The sequence below is a fragment of the Halictus rubicundus genome, chromosome 5 (assembly GCF_050948215.1).
Source record: "Halictus rubicundus isolate RS-2024b chromosome 5, iyHalRubi1_principal, whole genome shotgun sequence".
In the NCBI taxonomy this organism is placed as follows: Eukaryota; Metazoa; Arthropoda; class Insecta; order Hymenoptera; family Halictidae; genus Halictus; species Halictus rubicundus.
In genome coordinates this window covers 13,153,226-13,172,906 of record NC_135153.1, presented here as the reverse complement: position 1 = coordinate 13,172,906, position 19,681 = coordinate 13,153,226, and the positions used below count along the sequence as shown (strand labels likewise).

Genomic DNA, 19,681 nt, shown 5'->3' with positions numbered 1-19,681 from the left:
GGCCTCGGTTGGAAATCTCCCTCGTCCCTGTACGCGGGGCACAAGGATGTTCTGTTTTCATGGATTTCTCGTATAAATTGCGAGAAAATTGATGTCGAAGGGAATCGATTTATGGGGGATTTTTGCTATTTATTTTGAAAAGTAACAGAGTAGGGGAAAGTGGAGTTGTCTCGGGTGAAAGAGCGAATTTTTGTTTCACTTTGATAGCGTTGATGGGTACTGAGAATCGTGTTTTGTTTTATTTTATCCTAAAAGTAGTTAGGTTCCGGGTAGACCATGCCGATAATGGCAGCCTAAGTGAAGGTTAGGTTGGCCTAACCGTCAGGGTATTTCTGCAGTTCATACGTCGCTGTCGCGATCCCCACCACAGTGCACAAGATTTTGAATTTTGGCGGAATTAACATCAAAGACCTGGCGGGTCTTGGCTGCGAATTGAAGTTAATTGATAGATAATTGTAGATAGTGGCTGAACGTGATTGATAAATTTAACTCAATTGAAGGATTGGAGGCAATTTTGCATACGAAAGTTGTCAGAATATTCTCAACTGACTAAAATTAGTAAAGAAAGAAAGCACTTTCACCTTGTCTGCTGTTTCTTGCAATTGGTGCAGAACATATTGATTTTGGCGTAACGATTCGCAGTCTACTTTGTCACTCTTAAGTATACGTTTCTTTTCTTATTGTTACTCACCTAAAGCATGTTGATCGCCGAGCGTCAAATCACTGCTATCGAATGCGGAGTAAGGTGAACGCAATCAGAACGCCGCGTCGCTGCGATAGGTATCGGGTTTTCGTATCAAATCGTTCGTTTATTAAACTCTATTCACTTTACATTAACAGAAGATTGCGTTGTACTATATGCTAAACGTAGACAACAAACGTTGAATCGTACAATCGAAACACGATCGATTTTTCTCTTTCTTTTTTTTTTTTTGTTTACTGGTAAATCGCTCGAGGAAACGCGCGTTCCATTTTGTACTGCGTTCGAATGCGTGTCTCATGAATTACCGAATGAATGCTTATCGCTCATGATTCGTGAATAGGAAGAGTAATTGTCCTTTTCACACCGCTGGGAATTTCATTCCCGAACGGAGCCGAAGATACAACAGACAGAGAAAGAAAGAAGGAAAGAGAGGGAGAGAGGGAGAGAGAGAGAGAGAGAGAGAGAGAGAGAGAGAGAGAGAGAGAGAATAGAGCGGCAGCGTATGGGTCTTTGAAATGGTTGATCGTGTGTGGGTGTACGTGTGTCCGTGAGTCGTGAGAAACCGAAAGCCTCCGTTCGGAGGAAGAAGCCGATGAAACGAGCGAATCAACTTTTATTGACAAAATTGAATATAATTGACCTGTTAGCATCCAACTCTTTCTTAGCCGCGAAATCATATAATCGTGATACTGTATCACGTTCGTTTTATAATCACCCTGGGCCACGTGTCCTCGAATTAAAAACAATCGAGCGGTTCGCAAACACGTGACACATTATCGAGTAGAACAGTCGCGAAGGGAGACAGTTTTCAGAGACAGCCAGACAAGAGAAATAGAGCGAGAGAGAGAGAGAGAGAGAGAGAGAGAGAGAGAGACAGTGTTAGTATTGCTTCGTAGTTACAAAAAGAAACACACGCGCGCGATTCGAGTGCCGGCGAACAATGGATAGCTTGACTGTTGGATTAATGAGAGACAAATAGAGAGAGAACGAGCGAGCGAGCGAGCGAGAGAGAGAGAGAGAGAGAGAGAGAGAGAGAGAGAGAGAGAAAAGAAAAACAGGAAAAAACGGGCACGATCGTTTTACGTAACAAGTGTCTAATTTTACCTGTGAACATGACATTTATTTCGAGAGAGTAATCGTATGTACAAGACTCGCGTGACCACGCGGCGAAATGTTCCTGCGCGACCGAGCGTTTAGGCTCACGGATAGGTGACGCTCTTCCGGGAACATCCGGACGTCGGAGAACGAGTCTCGATCCCGACATCGCTAACATCGTTCCTAGGCTTCGCCACTTTTCTTTTTTTTTTTTTGCCCCTTTCCCCCCTCCCCTCCCACCGGGAAACAGAAAACAAAATGAAAACGGTAGAAATCGAAACGAAATAGAAGGAACGTTACAACGTTTCGCTTTTATCGATTTCTGTTTTTTTTTTCTTCATTTTTTTTTTTTTTTGGTTTACTAGGCATGCACGTCACATCCAGAATTTGTTTCGTAAACTCTTTAGACTAAAATATAGATCTCGTCAACAAGAGGCGCCGGCCGTTTTTGTTTTTTGTTTTTTTTTTTTCTTTTCTTTGTTTGTTACTCGCGGCGAAACTGTGCGTAGTTCCGCAGGAGGGAAATTGACTACCTTGACAGAGGCGGCCTTCCGCCCGAGCCGCTGTCGCGAAAGTGATGGCAATACGCCTTTAGAATCATTATGCGCCCGTTCGATAAACGGTAAACAAAGGTTACGTCGATAGAAGCGTCGGACGCGACGCGACGCGACGCGACGCGAGCGCGTATTGCTCCGAACGAGAAAAAGACGTTCGGTTTTCTCGCTCCCGTTCCCCACCATTCCGTACCATTCCGTCGATGATCGATGACCGGCTGATAAAACTTAAACCCGCAACGGTTACGAAGCCGGCGATTACGCTTGTTTCGCAATGCTGACGCGTCTCGTTATGTCGCGAACGTTTTCCTCCCGTTCGCTCTTATATAAAAAACGTGCGGGCTCTTCTCTCGTCGGTTCGTAAAGGCGACGCGGTCTTCGATAGAAAAGAAAACGAGAGAGACACTGCGCTCGACGAAAAACTGCTGAAAAGTTTCGAAGGAGACGCGCGCCGCTCCGCTCGAGACGGGGTCGATCGTGCTCGAGCGGATCGCGCGCGAGAAACGAAATCTCGTCGATTGTACAATGCGTTAGAGAAGCGTCCGCGTGCCGAGTTCCTAGCGACGATCTTCTGAAAGAAACGATTATCAACGCGTCTTCTGAACGATCAGTCGTTAAACGTGTGCGTCTAAAAGAGACCTTGTTGCACGATGGAATTCTAGATTGTGTAATCGTTCTCTATTTTATAGCGTGCAGACTGTCGCGAAAAACTGGACGCGCGAACGCTCGTTCGACCCGGTGCACAACGTCCTTAGTGTGGTACGAAGGCCGGCATCCTCGTCCAGGCTTCTCCTGCAGTTCTTCTTCGTCTTCTTCGAGTACGTTTTTAGGTTAAAAGGTCGCTGATATATAAAAAACGGTTGATTCGAGATCTAGCAGGAGTACGCCGTGATAAGCGAACTCTCGTCGCGCTCGCAGATACACGTTCACGGTGGTGATCTCGCGGAGCGATAGCCCGCGTTATCGGGAGAATCCCGGCGCGTATATCGCGTTGCATGAACAGGACATGCGGGAGAGTATGCGTGTTTGTCCCGGTTCGCGTCGGTGTACTCCGTAGGATCGTGACCGAGGCGCGACGTCGGGCGTCTCGAATCGCGAGATAATTACAAACGAACCGCTTCGCGGTCCTCGAACGAACGATACAGCGGCCGATCGATAAGCAGGAGCCCTTTAAGAGAGCGCTACGCTGGGCACGCCCCGCGTGGGCGTGGCCGGGGGCTGGAAGCGCCAGCCCTTGGAGCTCCGAAACCCGTCGAGCAGCCACTGCGACGATTAGAAACCGATCGCCAACGGGGAACAAGAAACATCGACGACGAGCCTCTCCTGTTCCGTCGGCCGCGATCGGATCGCTACGGTCCGCGCGACGATGACGCCGCGCGAGAATTTCAAACTAGTTTTGCTGGAAGATCGTTAAAGGTACTCGACGATGTCGCATTTGATCGATATATTCGGACAGCTGGCCACGCTGGCCCCGTAGCCGCCCCTCGAGCTCTTGTGCCTTTCGGTCAGCAGCTTCTGAAAGATCGGCAGGATCGTCAGATCCAGCAGCTCGCCGTCCGACACGGCGCTGTACATTTTCGAGACGTTCACCGCGGAACCGCCCACAACATCCGCGCTGGTGGCCACGGATCCTCCCACACCGGTGCCGATCCCGATCCCGCCTCCCGCGCCGTTCCCGTCCACACCTCCAGATCCGCCTCCAACGCGGGGGCTGGCGCTCGCGAATTTGTTGTTGTGAATAGTGGCGACGTTCGGCGTGCTCTGCACGTATTCCAGCCGAGCCTGCTGCCGGAGCTTAGACTCGGTGTGCCTGCACTCTCGTATCCTCCGCGCAGCCCGGTGGGGACATTCGGTGACCGTGTGCCCGTCAGTTCGCAAACGGGCACACTTTTCACGCGACCGCTCCGACACTGATCGCTGGATAATCGTGGACACGGACTCTTCGCATTTTTCTGAAAAAATAATCAGACTCGAGTCAGAACTGGTTTTAAATCGCATTGAAATGGGATCACCGATGTGGAGGGGGAAGTAAATGAAACTCTTTGCACTAGACTGTCTCCTCTGAGACACCACTGAAAATTATTATGCTGCAATTGAAAACAGTTCCTGCTTAACTATCTCCTTACCCGTGTCGGAGTAGCTCGCGCTGACAACCGCTGGAACACTGGGAGAGCTAGCGTTCTGCGAGTCGTACCGCTTCTTCTGCCGCCTAGGCACAGGGGGCGTTTCCGCAGAGCCGTTCAAGGTCGCGTGGGAGTGGCCACGCCCGCCCCCGTGTTTCTCGCAACGGTACCCAGTCCCGGCGACCAGCGCCCGCCTATGACCACACTCGCCAATCACGTACGACTTGTCGAAGGATCCTAAAGAGATCTCGGTTCGTTCAGACTTGGACACGTTCTCCGTGGAGATATAGCTGATCGAGTTTGTAGGCACGCTGGTACGCCGGGTCTGGAACAGCTCGTGGTGGGAGTGAGCCATGCCGTTGTTCTTCACGGACGATCTCCTCTTCAGGGACTGATAGGACGACGCGGTTGCCGAAGCTGGAAAAGAAAACCATCGCTCGTCTTAAAGATGATACAGTAATGATTAGACCGCGGATTAGAAACCAGCAGACAGATTAAAAGTATTTAAGAGCTCAACAGTCTAGTAGTGATAGAAAAGGTGCATTACTCACTGGAGTGTCGATGCTTCGGCACGAACTGCATCGGTGGAGGTAGAATCGCCTGCTCCAGGTAGTCCTGCTCGTGGAGCTCGCCGAAGGAAACATTCTTGGTCGGCGGAGGCGTGGGCAGTCTAGACCTACGATCGTCCCTATACCTAATAGGTTTCCCATGCCTTGGGATCTCAGTTTCCTCAAGAATAACCGCGTCACCCTCCTCCACGATCTCTGGCACGAAATCCACGTTCGTTTTACCATCCGGACGCGATTCCGGGCTTCTCTCGATCAAAGGCTCGCTCTCCTTTCCTATGCCAGAAATTCGACTCCTCTTGCGCGTCGTTTCCGAATCCTCCGTGTGCTTCAACGCTGACGGTACTGTGGGCGTGACACTTTCGGCAGTCTGCTTCGCCTCGCTCGGTGGCACCAACGGAACGCGTTCTGCGTCGATGGCGATCGCTGGGAGCTTCGAGAAGGAGGTCTTCTTCCTGGAAAGAGGAATACAGTGGCCTTTGATAAGTAGGAGTCTCGAAGGGACCGCTGGGAACGCCCACACGCACGCTCCGCCCACTTCTAGCCACAGTGGGAGGATAAGTAGGCTAACGGTGGGGAGAACGTGCACGTGACCAATGCCCCGCCCCTAGAGCTCCGATTTCGCGTCTCATCGAGCGGCCACTGTAAAGTGCTATGCTTGTGCGAATGTTTTCTGTTTCGTACGCACTTTGGGGCCTGTTGCTCGAGACCGTTGGTGTTCGCATAATCAGGCTCCGGCTGGGAAATCGTCGTCGAGTTTAGGCTGCACATCGACATCGAGATGTCCGTCGTCTCCGTATTGACGGACATGCCTGCGGCGAAAGTATCGATCAGAATAGACTGTCACCGTGCAACATAGTTGCCTATAGCCTAATGAGCTAGCTACCCTCTTTCTTGAGCGTCCCCTCTTGCCGCGGAACCGTCAGCCTGTCCATCGCTTCTTGCGTGTTCGTCGCGCATTGGTCTTCGAGCCGCCTCCGGAACATCTGCAACCCGGACAGTCGCGTTTAGTACTCGGTTTGCCGACCATAAACCACCGGCTGGTGCGATTTTAAACAAGACGTTTAAACTTTCTATAGTTTCGATTGAGATTTAGTTTCGCTGTTTGTCCTCTCTGTTAAAATGTTTTATCAAATGCAACGTACCTACTTTATGAAATATCGGAACAATCTATCGGAAGAAAGTCACGGGTTGCTTGTGCGGTATGCCGTCTACCGCGATTTTAACACGTTCACGGACGTGAATGCTATAGCATTCATTTTCATAGTGATGCAAAATGACACGAATGCAATAGCATTCACATTTTAAAGCCAATCTTTATTCATTTAGTCTTATACAACCTTGAGGTTTTGTAATTAATATACATTTCAAAGTAATGACCAACTGTCATTACCAATGACAGTTAACTTATTATTATTGTTCATGTCTAATCAGATTTCGGATGGTACAACTAGTTTCAAGAAAAATTGCCTGTCTATTCTCGCAGCTCGCTGAAATTTTTACTGTCCGTGAACGCGTTAAGCAACAAAGTGCGTAAAATTAATTCGGCTACTTAGAATCGAGTGGGCTATCCGCAATTTATCCTCTGTGATAGAAATGTTCTAGGTGGTTCGCTTACCTGCAGCTGGGAGTCTTTTTCCAAAAGTTGCTTACGAAATTTCTGATTGGCCAGGGTGGCCTCCTTCAGCCGCTCCTCCAACTCGCTCATGCTCGAGTCACGCCTAGTCTTCGACATCGGCCTTAGGGTGGCTCTCATGCGTTTGTCTATCGCTCCCTGCGGGTTTCTTCGCAGTTCTATCAGCTGCCATAGGAAACAGGCCCTCTTAAGCATAACAGTGTCGTCGCGTGAACGGCAACGCGCACGATACGGGAATTCGAACGATATTGTGTACCTTCGGCACAAAAACCAGGCACAGGGTCGCCGTGCTACAGAATATTATGAACACCGACAGCATTACGAACATCGCGTCCTGCTTGTCGGCCAGCACGAAGCTGATCGCTGCTCCGGTTACGCACATGATCACCACGTTGTACACGCTCATCCCGACGTATTTGCTGTCGTTCAACGCGGGGATGCTGACGTGTCGCGTTTCCCACGCGAGGAAGGCGCCGAATATCTGCAACACGGGAAGCTTGAAACGATTATACGACACGGGACACCGTCTAGCCTCCTGATAAATCGTAGCAACCACCGTGTCGATGCGATAAATTACATCGTTTGGCTACATTGTACACCTAAGCTTTAACCCTTTGAGGCGTCCTAGCAGTGTCGGATTAAAACCTTCGCAGGCTCGAAGCGCTTAAAAGGTTTTTAGGCTCGGTTATAAAATTCAGACGTTTTCCACGGTGCCCTTTCCTTATTGTTTAATCCAGCACCGGTCCCTAAGGTTACAAGCAAATAACCTACTTCGAGCCTACACTACTTACAAGACGAGACTTCCATCCCACTTTCTAGCAACAAACACACAACCAGCGTGTAGCCGCCATTAAATTACAGATCTTCATGCGAATTCTCACGTTTTTCGAAACGAAAGTTGCAGCGCAAATACGGCGGCGGTTTGGAAACGTCAGCATCTTCTCCCGTTCAGCGGAGCAACAAGTTTCGCAAGCGTATAAAAGTCCGAAGTTTAATTACTGTTATTACGCACCATCAAGAGACCCTTGTACGCGTATATGCACCCTAAGTAAACGGTCATCCGGTTGCTCTGGCAGTACTCGTTTTCCGGTATTATGATTATGTCCTCGCTAGAAGGATGAGGCTGCAACGAAACGAATACCGTGGACGGTTAATGCCGATTTATTTTCATAGATCGTTCGGTTTCTGATCTCTACGTTTACGTACGTAGGGCTCCATTTGCTTGGTCTCCCTGTAAAACGGGTCCGCGACCTGCCACGTCGTCATAATCCCCAGATCAATAACCAACAATACGCCGACCACCATAAATAACTGGTAATCCTTTATAACCTATACGATCAGAATGATGCAGATTCGATCAGGACCAATCGTGTTCGAGAATAGAGTATATGGGTTTACTGGTGGTAGGTGGTTTTGGGTATGCAGAGCACTCACCTTCTTGTTGAGCTTGACGTCGGTAAAGATCGAGTGTACCCGCCATGTTTTCGAGAACATGGAACCGAAGGCCAACGAGAAACCAGCCATCAGTAGCCACGCTCTCGCGGTGCAAATATACGGGAATGCCGTTACGCTGGACAGCTGCGAATCTAACCCAAGGAAAATTACACTGCTGTAGGTCAGCATGCATCCGACGATAATGAGGTTGTTTAAATGCGGCGATGACATTTTTATGTATCTGAAACGTTGAAGATGGTCGGTCGTGAGAAGAGCCACAGAGAGGGATGCTGGCGGAACGTGCACGCAACGGAAATGGAAAGACAACAAACGGGATCCGGAGGAATTTTTAGGCAACGTTTCTCTGCGAGATAATCGGGCACGGGTCTGCGACAAAGCGCACGCGAAAATTACGCACGGCCACGTCGTCCCGCTGAAAGGGTAGACAATCGTTCACGCCGAAAATTGCTCAGAACTTCGAAGGTTTCATTGAACACGTTCGCTACCGTCGAAACTAGAACCGATTTTTATACACATTGTTATTTAAAATCATAGAATACAATATTCAGAGAGTCCATAATGTTCGTTTATTAAATTATTTTGATATTTCAGTGATGGTCATGCGTTTTGTATTTAATACAACGTTTTAGCAATGTGAATAGGCAAGCAAACAAAGGATGGTAGCGGACGTGTTAACCCAATTTTCAGAGTGAGTAATTATCTGCGTGTCCAATTTTCCCGCGCGCAATTTTCGCCTGCTATTTCGTCTGTTCACGAACCGAACACGTGTCAGCTCGTGTACCGAGGACAATCCGGCGCATCGTTTCCATGAAGTCGACAGCGAGACCTCGGTCTCGTATAATCACCTTTGATTTCTGTATCTGATATTGATGGCAAGAAAAATGGCTGCCATGACGATACCCACGCTTGCCGCCGAGGCAAGCACGGCATAGATTGTAATATTTACGGTCGAGTGCTCGATCAAGTGAAGGGTTCGATCTTTCGGCGGTGATCTCCCTCTCCAGACCAATGGCTGACCCCTGGTCAGGTTCAGAACATCATTGACAGCGTCATACTCCCCGACCTTTACCTCGTTCCCGCCTGCAACAACGCCGCGTGTACGAATACGAGACACTCGAGGGACAGTGACGACTCGCCTACTCACTTTGAAACTGCTTCAACAGAATGTACGCTTTCCTCTCGTTATCGTAGAACCGCACCGGCCCCTGGAACAGGCAACCGAAGTCATTGGACGAGGTAAAATAGCCTTTCGGTGGGTATAAACGCTTTAAGCGAACTCTGGGACTCGTTAGCCCCGCCCTAGGATGCAATGGGCGGGGAAACGAGCGAGCAGTGGGGAGGGGGCGCGCGTGACTGGCCGCTCGACAGCTACACGGCTCCCGCTAGCTCCGCCCGAGGCCGTATTGGGCGGGGAAATGAGGGAGTGGTGGGGAGAGGGCGCGCGTGACTGGCCGCTAGATAGCTAGACGGTCCCTGCCCACCGTTTTCACAGCCCCAAGCTCCCAGACTTACCGAGCGGCCGCTGCAAACGCCATACATTCATTGTGAAATGTTCTCATCTCTACTTCAATCACGTGAAAATGATAATCGAAACGTTTGAATCTTGATTAGTGATTGGGCAATTACTCCGTCAATTAATTCATTCAATACAATTTCGAATAAATCCGATTTCGATGCAATATCGAGTACGATTTTTATATTTCATTTCTCCAGCTTCTCGATAAGGCAAAACAATCCCGTCGTTAATCAAAAAGTGTTTAATTGTATTCGCGTCGGTAATTGGTCGTATAGCGAAATCGAGTTAACGCAGCCACGGACGGCATTTTCAAGATTCGTCAAAGCTGAAATTGGCAAAGGGAAAGAACAGCGCGCAGCGTTAATCGAGGCATTAACGTGCGCGCCCGTGATTACGGGTAAACAAAATCACTCGGAAAAGTGTTTGAATCGGAGCGCGCGGCAACGGCCGCGAATTAATATCCAGGGTATCTGCGAAAAGCGTGATCGAAGCGCGAGAACAATTTTGCCGGACGTTTTTGAGTGGAATGCCTGGGAGCGGTGCGGCGCGACGGGCGGATCGTTCGAATCGTCGGCCGAGCGTAAACTTCCATTTATTTTAATGCTCTCGAATCGGAAGGTCGCATCGATCGGTTTTTCTCGTCGCATCGGTTCCCGAGGACGAATTTCAAGGGGGAACGGTTCCAGATTGTTTCGAATTAAATACCGGCGCCCTTTTCCCGTTCTACAGCGGCGGGAATTAAGCCGTTGCGGTCTTCGCGACTTTTGTTGCTTCGTTCCAGCTACCTCGGCATTTATTTCGCTGTTCTTCGATCGGTGCGGTGTAATTGTATTTGCATAATTGGGGATCTGATCGAACAAAATCAAGAACGAATGAAAAAGCAACCTGAACAACAGTACGCGAAATATTCTCGCAACCGTATTCAGCACCGATTGAAACTAAACAGAAGCTCCTGCACTAATAATCAAGTTTCGAGGTTCGGCATTCGAAGCGTTAATAAATTTGACCGGAGGTCCTTTAGTTTCAAACTCGTATTCTGCCAGTTCCCATAATCCTTATCGTTATTGTCAAAGCCCGCAGGTTCGATCACGATATAAAATAGACCCTGCTGGAGACCTAGACCCATCCCGTTTCCTTTTACAACCTCCACCATCTGGCGATACCGAGCCAGTCGACGTAGGACCGCAAAGAGTTAAGACTTTTGGGGTAAAGGGTTTAGGGTTGGTTTAAGCCGTAGTTCCGCGGTGCTCACCGTCACTCCCTCGAAGCTGGTGTTCCTGAGAGCTTCGAGGAACAGCTTCTCCCAGAGCGAGTCCCTGTATCTGAAATCCGATATGGTCTGATTGCGACGATAGTGTCTTATCCTGCGCGCCACGTGTTGTATAGCCAGAGCGACCGCCCATATACCGTCGTACGTGTATCCGTGGAACCTCGAGTACTCCGTGCCCCGTCTCGAGTCATACTCGACCCGATATTGATCCGGCGTCTGGAAAACATTCGAACCGGAAGCGTAAAGAATTTTCCGAACGACTGGCCGGCCTAGGCGTCCAGAAACAATCGCTGGGAGTTGGGGAGCTGGTCCAGGGACGACGAAAAAATATGAGAAACAGTGTCCGATAATGTCCCAATCCCTGGAAAGCCTCAGTCCCGAGGCAGTCTTGTCTTTGTCGTTCGAAGATCAATGCGTGTGACCGATAAAGGAAACTAGGTCCCAGGGAGCCTGGGGAATCTAAGTAAGCTAACTTCTTTCTGTGTGTCAATGCAACGTATTTTCTTCCGTCTCTTTCGCTGCCAGTCTAAATTATGGTGGCACACTCAATCGTACTAAAACACGGTTAACGGGTAACACCTACGTAACCTGCTCGATTTTAGAATTTTTCGGGGAAAGGGAGAAAGATTAATCAAAAATTCATCCAGAGGTCTTTATTGTACATGTCTCGAAGTATGTATACAATTTTTTTCATGTCATTTGTCGGAAAAATGGCTACGGTAGACGCTGTTGAGTGCGTGACAACCGTTTGAAATATTTCGCAAAATCCCCGCGCTCTTCTGTAGCCATTAATATGAAAACTGACAAAAAAATTTGATATTTCGCGGCTGTTATTTGTCACGCCTCGAAATCCTCTCCAAAAAAGGTCCTGCATTCAAGATCGTCTAGCACCGTCATTTTTACATAAAAACATTTTTCTGAATACTTCGAGATATGTATAATGAAGACATGTAAATGGATTTTTGATTCATTCCCCCCCCCCCCCAAGAACCCTAAAATTAGGTTTCAAAATTGGGCTCCAAAAGTAGATCTCTATTTCGTGTTGTAAAATCAATTTTCACTTGAGAAGCGTAAGGGTTGCTTCCACCCCTGCGTTGTTGGTAGCAAAAAGGTTAATCTTTGGAACCATTTGCAGACTGCGATCCGGACGGACCACCCCGGCTCCCAGCGATACTTTAACAAAGGAAAGGATCGTCTTACTATGCCGGCCACGGTATAAGTGTCACGACCCCGCTCCTCCGAGGTCAACGGCAGCAGGTCTGTCAAAATGGCGCCGTGCAGGGCCTCCGAGAGCTCCGAGGGCGCGCAATCCCCGTCAGAACGCAGCCACCATTCCTCCGCGTACGTACCCATGATCACCCATTGATACTTTCTGCCGAACATGCCGAATCTGGAAACGAGAATCGTGCAACGGTTCCGATCGGTCCCGAAGTCGTTCCGCCTCCTTATGGCATTTTTATTCTGTCGCGCTGCCACCATCTCCGTTTTCGATGTCTAACGTTACTACCAGCCGTAAGCGTTTACGACCTTCCAATCGGATTGCCTCTATTGTTTTAACATGTTGGCGGCAGCTTATTTTTAAGGGAAATCAAAGACGCGCAGCCTGACGCTTTCTCGATATTTCGTTATTTTATTTTAAGAGACGGTACTGAGTATGTATGCTCTTTTAAGGCGTAGTTTATTTAATGGAGGCAAACTAGCAGTTCAAAGCTGTGCACACATCGGATATGCTTAGACTGCGGGTTTTATGAATTTATAGCACAACTAGGCGAGTGTAATATCACACGGTGGAAAATTTAATGAATTTAAGAACATCGATAAACCTCTTGCGACTTAATAAAACGACTGAAAAGATAAATAAATTCCTCCTTGATTCGAAAGCTTTGCAATTAATGGAAACAATTTTTATTTTGCATAAAGAGCCGTAGTCTAGATATAATCGATGTTTTTCAACTTTCTTAAAGAATTAAAGTTCGTTCTGTACGGGTACTTCTTCCGAACGGTCTGACTACGGAGCGGAGAAGATGAGAGTGTCTTCTGGTAAGAGAACTGTAATGGAGGACTGTGTAGATTACCCCCAGGATCATCGAGGGATAAAGATCTCATTAGCTAACATCGGCTCGCATCAAAACCCACACGAGTTTCCAACGTGTTCGCTCGATTCAGTAGCTGGCATAAACTGAGGCAATGTGTCGTAATTTCTTGCGCACCTGTACGCCTCGCAGAATATCCGCCTGGCCCAGTCCTCGTTAAAATTTCCTAGAATGATCCTAACGTCCTTCTCCTTGAGCTTCTCGAGCGCGCTGCTCACCTCCGTCGCGAAGCTCTGCGTCTCCACAACCTCCATCTTGCTGTCGTCTAGATCGGCGACCAATCGATTGTGCGCCTGCAACCACGGGACACAGTCCTTCACTGTCTCTCGAAGTTAACGCGACTAATAACAGAGACGAAACTTCAGTTTCACGATCAATTTGAACTAATGGATGACCATCCACAAAGCGTCATCGTCATGCGGTCCCCGCGATACATACCTATCCTACGTTGCCACGATCTTCTGCTGTATGCAAAACATAACGTCCTACGTTCTGCACGCTTTACAATAAAAAGTACTCAACCTGACGCAGCAAATGGCGGAGAGAAAAACCAGGACACGATATTCTTTGGGGGTATTCTGGTTTTTCATTTTCAAAAACTGGATTTGTTGTTTTTTTTTAATTTTTTTTTTTAAAGAATTCGTAAAATCAATGCAGCTCGCATTTTTTTCAAAACATATTCTACAAAAAAAAAGAAAATATATAGCTCATGCAATTTTGATTATTTTTACTTTAAAAAAAAAATGTCACACGTGTACTTCAAATAACGACAAATATGCGGGCAATATTCCAACGCGGAAGGTTCACTATTTTTGTCTGGAAAAAAATTCACGGAAAAATGGCCTCGAAAAAAAAGAAGGATAGCTCGTGACGAGTAAAAAGTACGCATCCCGAAGCAACAGATGGTGAACACGAGAACTGAGGATAGTAATTGAACGTTTCATTGGTTAATACAGAATTCCTGGATAACACGGAGGTTCCCCGGAGCGATCAGTCTTCCCTTTTGGAACGAGAGGGTGGTGAAGCTTCTTCTGTTAGTTCGAAAGCAGTTTTTGCGGGGAGATACTTGCCAGGGCGTATCGCGGCTCGTTCTGGTAGATGGTACCGACCCTCGTCCAATTGAAGTGGATCAAGAGCGCCACGCGAGGAGCGTTGAACGCGTTCTCGGATGGCACCACCCTGAAGAAGTTTGGGAAGCTGTTGCTCGTGAACATCGGGTGCGTGTCTGCGTAGCTGAGCTGCAACAGAGGTAGGACGGGTTTTCGGGGGGTGTGGGTACTCTCCTTTGTCTAAACTCTCCAGGCGGAGTTTAGACGTCGCGACGCGACGGTGCTGTTTGAAACGTTTCTGTGTATGCGGGTTAACTGTGAACGCGATTTTATTCTCGACTGTCTCTCTGCCTACCTGCGTGAGACGCCAGTGTTTGGACGCTTTTGCTATGGGGTCGGTGACGTGGGTACAAGCTGCACCGAATAGCATCACTTTATGGGGGCCGCTGTGCATCATGTCAAAGAACGCCTTCACCCCCACCGCCGCGTTGCACTGGAATCATATAAAGTGATATTCGATTTAGATTGTTACCATTGCAGTCTACACAAGCTGAAACAAGAAACTTCTTCCAATCTTTGTACCGTCTTAAATTGTACAGGGTGTATACAAATTATATGTCACGACCACCACAGCGTGATTCTACACCTCTAGATCGGTGGAAATCTGTTAAAAAAAAGCACCGCAAAATTCACCTTGACTTTTATTGCATCGTATGGTACTCATCGCTCAAATTTTTCGATACTGTGACCTTAAGTTTCGAGGTCAAAATGAATTTTGCGGTGCATTTTTTTCACAGATCTCCACCGATCCGGAGGTGTAGAATCACGATATGATGGTCGTGACCTGTAATTTTTATACACCCTGTACCTACACATTTTTCTCATAACAGCATAAAATCCGCAGTCTGCTTATTAAAGAGCGAATTAAATTCTTGTCCAATTTCGAAATAAAACTACCTGTTCGTCTAAACAAAATGCGGACAAACTTTCCGCTGTGGCTACGTTCGCTTGAAAGTATACTAAAACATAGTTCGGATAGCAGAGACTCAATTCTGAGTCCATACAACTAACGTCGAACAAAAGCTGGTTCCTGCAAATGGAGTTTACAGTTCCTATAAACGCAGATCGACTGTAAATAGGTGTAAATAGATCACAGGCTCATCAGAAGACTGCGGATGTTTATGCAATTCTCAGTTTGCAGACAAATTTTTTGTGGAATCATTTTATTTTATTCTTATTCCCAGCGGTAGTTGCTGCGTAGATCTAGAATAAATAATCCTACAAAATTCTGTCGAATTTTCTGCTCCAGCATTCTTTCAACACTTTTAGGAGCCATAAATGCATAAACATCCGCGGTCTACTGGTTCGAAAATGTGTGCATTAAATTCCAAACGTTTCCAGGCCGTGTCATTTTGAAAACGTGCGGCGTTTCTGATCGTACGTATCCAACGGTAATCCGTCGTGGAGGCAGTCGAGTTCGCAGGTGCGCTTGTTAGAAATTCGAAACGGGACCGTGGCACCGAAACACGCCTGTTCTTGCAAGCCCGTGCCTCGCAAGCTCGTGTTTGCCGCGTCGTGGAAGTTTCTATCGCATCCAGGCTCCGACCAGGCCTGGCTAGGCGTTCTCCCCGTTGTATGTATACGTTTGTTTGCCGGCGTTGGCGTGCGGCGCGCACCTGCTTGTCTTCGAGTGTCCTCGATGGAGGAGCGCAAAGCCTCGCTTTGACACGCGGGATTTGTTACCCGGGCTGCTCCCGACGTTTCTCGGGCCGCGTCGGCGTAAAATATACGCGGGCACGTTCATACTATGCAAATGCGGGCAGCTACGCGCCCGCCAACGGTAAAATAAAAATAGAGAGCAACGGGCGACACGGGAGGAGAAAATGGGACTGAATGGAAGCGGGCGTCCGCTCAAAGATTGAGCGTGTAGCGGTGCCGTGAACCGGCATGCAACGCCGACGCGTCGCTCGCCGTGACAAACGGATGCGATCTAGGCTGTTGGGCCGCGGATATGCTGGATTCTCGATCACATGCACCGGCGGTCATCTTATTTCGACGTGTCCACGCCAGCAATAACGCGTTCGGACATCTTCATCGGGTTCGGACAAATGAATCGCACCAAAATACGTCCGCCATCAGCGGATTGCGGATTTTGTGCATTTCTGGCAGAAAACGAGTAATTGAATATGAAAGAGGTCATAGAAAACGATGGTTAAATAACCGTAAGTACATTAAACCGTCTCGTTGAAAAATAGAGTGAAAAATTAGATTATTTATGGGACCTTACTTACTTATGGATGACCTAATACATCAGTAAAAAACTCTGAAGATAATCTCAATGGTACGGAAGGTTACCACTATACCTACCACGGACGGTCAAATTGACCTTTTCAAACTTCTACGTACAATTTCGAACATACAACATTTTCGCATCGCTATTTATCTTTACGACTTTTCTTAAAGTATACAATGTATTTTTCAGTATTTATTTTTCTTTTTCCAAGAAATATATGTATCTTGCCCTACTTATCGCGGCGGTCAATTTGACCGCACGAGATAATGTGGTATTTACTCTTCTATACCTAACCAATCAGTATAAAAGAGAGGCTATTCTCAATGTGGCATGACCAACTCAAAATAAATGAGTCGCCTTATTGAATGAGACGCTATCAACTTACGCACGTGCCTGGTTGATAATACTGTTTCATGGCAAATACATCCAAACCGCAAAGATGGACGACACAGAGCACAATTTTGTAAATCTAGGAGAGAGCATCGCAGTATTTTGTATATAATTGTAATTATATAAAAATAAATTTGCATCGTCATTTTATTGGAAGTTGCTCATCTACTAATTCATTCGGCAACAAATCAACTATTATCTACGTTTAATTATATTAACAACCACTTTTTTTAAGGATCGGTCATTTTGACCACACACGGTAGGAATAGGTATCCAAGAAGTGTTAACACTAAATCTACCGAGGCTTAAAAGTAACCGATACATGTTGTCTTATAAAAATGATGAGATTGAATTTGTTTAGATTTCGTGCGGTTCGCATTATAATACATGCTCTACTAAATATATTTATTTAATCATTTCCCGTGAAAGAATGTTCATAATTTCAGTAATTGTAAAATAAATAATCTGGAACCGGTCATTTAGACTGGTGATGGTAGGTTTAATGTTAAAGAACCTATTGTTCGAGCATCGTTTCGAGTCAGCCCAATTAGGGTACCAGGAAGTATATATATATATATTAGGGATCCCGAGTATTCCGGAAGAAATTGGGTGAGCATATGGCGTTAGGTATAGCCGCCATGTTGCGATCGGGAACCGCAAGCGGCATACCCGGGGTTTAGGCATCGGTGTGCGTAGCGAATTAGCGATAGCTGGCTTGCGGATCGACGACGGTACGCGTCGCGACGCCTGGCCCAGTGAACTCGTTCCACGGGGCGTTTAAGCATTTAAGTCGGCTGCTATTAATTAAACGTCTACGTCATTCGCGGTTGCCCCGCAACCGACACCCCGTCTCCGCCGTCCATACCAATTTCGTTAGAGATTCCATTATCTACGGCTTACCGATATATTTAATTCATAACGTCCCGTCGCCGAGCACCGATTCTACCTCGGCTCCCCGTCGATCCTCTCCGCCCTATCGAACACGAACATGTTCCCGGCGCATGGAAGGACCCGGGAGCGATATTCGCATGCTCCATTTCCCTCGCCCTTCGTTTCCCGAACAAACTGCGAAACCCGAAGGTAGCTAGGACCACGGGGCGTCGTTCGCGTCTTGTGTCGATCGAATCCCGGAAACGCGTGGATCGTTGATCAATCGAGCCGGGAAGATTTAAGGCGTTGGCACCTCGGCCTTTCGCAGGGAAGAAAAATCACGCGGTTCCGGCCGTTCCAGCTTTGCCAAACACGAAGAATTAACACATTTAACGAGCTCTTGTACTAGCATGTACCGCACGGCAGTACAAACGCTCGTTAAAATTGAAGTTGCGGGGTTCCCTTCCGACTTGAGTCTTGTGCAGACAGAGTAGATGGCGTTGCCGCAGCTAGGGCTTTCGCAGTGACCAAGAAAAATTGCACGCTTCCAACTTCGTCAAAGACGAACGAATTTGAACGGTTCCCTTGCGATCGGGGCCTTGTGTGCAGCATCGTAGATGGTGTTGCTGCAGCTACCGTTTTCGCAGGGAAGAAGTACTCGCGTACTTCGAACTAGATCGAAGTCGAAGGAGGATTTGGAGAGACAGCACGAAACCGGGACAAGGAATGGGGTCTCGGGCACCGCTCGGGTTTTCCCTTATTTCTGGAAGCCGGCAATGGACTCGGTCGAAATTAATGGCCGCGATCGCGATAAAAGAAAATAATGGAACCGAGTTGGTCCTTAATCCTCTTGACTCCGGTGGCGTGCGAGCCTCGAGATAACGGTGGTTGACTAAACGAGCGCAGGTTTAGTTACAGGGCGGAGTTACGATTCCAAAGGGGGCAGCTATGTATCTCGTTCAATCGGGCGGTGGTATCTCCTCGCGGGCTCAAATTTCGTAACAGTTTCGCAACACCCCTTCCGATCCTTGGGAAACGGGAGCGCAACCCCGAGGCTCCCTTAGCCAGCCCAGCTATTTCGACGAAAGCTGCTCGATTTTGCAGTAAGAAGAGAAGAGGGGACGCACACGAGCGGCAAAGCGTAGAACAAGCTGAGCTCGTTTCGACGGGAAAAATAACGGTCAATATTTTACAGACCACCCTGTATGCGACAGGTGTTCCCTCGGCCTGGAACCGGGAAACCGGGGACCCGGGAAGGAGGGAAATTCAGCGAGACCACGGTTGCATACCGGCGCGCCGCAGCAATCTGATAATCAGGACGCGATCGCTATTACCGTGTCCGTTCAATGAACTACGGAAATATTCACGGGACATCTACGAGCCTTGATAGGACACGGCGTTTCACCCTATCAGATACTAGAAAATCGTCCGCGCAACGTCGGAAGCGGGAGAGGAAAGCGGCCCGTGAAAGAACGGCTGTTCGAAAATTCGTGCGAAAACTGTTTTCGTATTTACAGATCCGGGGAAACGAGGTTCCGATCGCCGGTTAATACCGCAGTGCGACGATTTTCCGTCGCACGATCGTTCTAATTAAATGAGACTATTTTGCTTGCCGGGGCGGGCCCGCGTTTTATGCACCTGCACAGGATCAACTCGTAATGAACGTTTGTTACGTCCGGCTTAATTGATCTCCCGTTACATTAAATCGTGGCATTACCCCCAGAATTATTGGCCGCGGCGGTTAATTACGTCAGTCGAACGTAACAGCCGCGCGCAACGATAACGCCGCGCTCGCGCCACAGCGCGAAAGGGTCGGGAACCCCCGGCAAATGATCATGCAGCCCGGATAGATAGCCGAGTTTCCAAGGTAAACGAAAACGCTAACAACGGTGGGCGAGGGGAGGGATGGGGACGCGAACGATTTCGTACGCGACAATGACGAAGTTTGCGGCAAGTTTTATTGGATCCAGCCAGAAGATAATTTCACCGCGGGTTAAGGGAGCTCTCGAACCCGGGAATAGCCTGGCACGCGACATTCCGAGATGCCCGGGATACCTTGCGACCGTAT

The 19,681-nt window shown here is 48.1% G+C and overlaps 1 protein-coding gene across 2 annotated transcripts in view; it reads right to left on the bottom strand.

Moving 5' to 3' along the window:
• Positions 1-783: 783 nt before the first annotated feature.
• The window catches only part of Gaba-b-r2 (gamma-aminobutyric acid type B receptor subunit 2), a 168,502-nt gene continuing 149,604 nt past the window's right edge, over positions 784-19,681 (bottom strand). For both annotated transcript variants that reach the window (XM_076788463.1, XM_076788464.1), the window contains exons 3-19: positions 14,416-14,553; positions 14,082-14,249; positions 13,129-13,304; positions 12,119-12,308; positions 10,901-11,134; positions 9,277-9,337; positions 8,978-9,212; positions 8,112-8,352; positions 7,884-8,006; positions 7,690-7,800; positions 6,934-7,158; positions 6,660-6,842; positions 5,928-6,027; positions 5,730-5,853; positions 5,027-5,496; positions 4,479-4,892; positions 784-4,304 (exon numbers count right to left, since the gene is read on the bottom strand). In XM_076788463.1, coding sequence (XP_076644578.1) covers positions 3,763-4,304; positions 4,479-4,892; positions 5,027-5,496; positions 5,730-5,853; positions 5,928-6,027; positions 6,660-6,842; positions 6,934-7,158; positions 7,690-7,800; positions 7,884-8,006; positions 8,112-8,352; positions 8,978-9,212; positions 9,277-9,337; positions 10,901-11,134; positions 12,119-12,308; positions 13,129-13,304; positions 14,082-14,249; positions 14,416-14,553 — 3,735 coding nt within the window. In that variant the 3' untranslated portion in view covers positions 784-3,762. The remainder of the gene's footprint in view (positions 4,305-4,478; positions 4,893-5,026; positions 5,497-5,729; positions 5,854-5,927; positions 6,028-6,659; positions 6,843-6,933; positions 7,159-7,689; positions 7,801-7,883; positions 8,007-8,111; positions 8,353-8,977; positions 9,213-9,276; positions 9,338-10,900; positions 11,135-12,118; positions 12,309-13,128; positions 13,305-14,081; positions 14,250-14,415; positions 14,554-19,681) is intronic.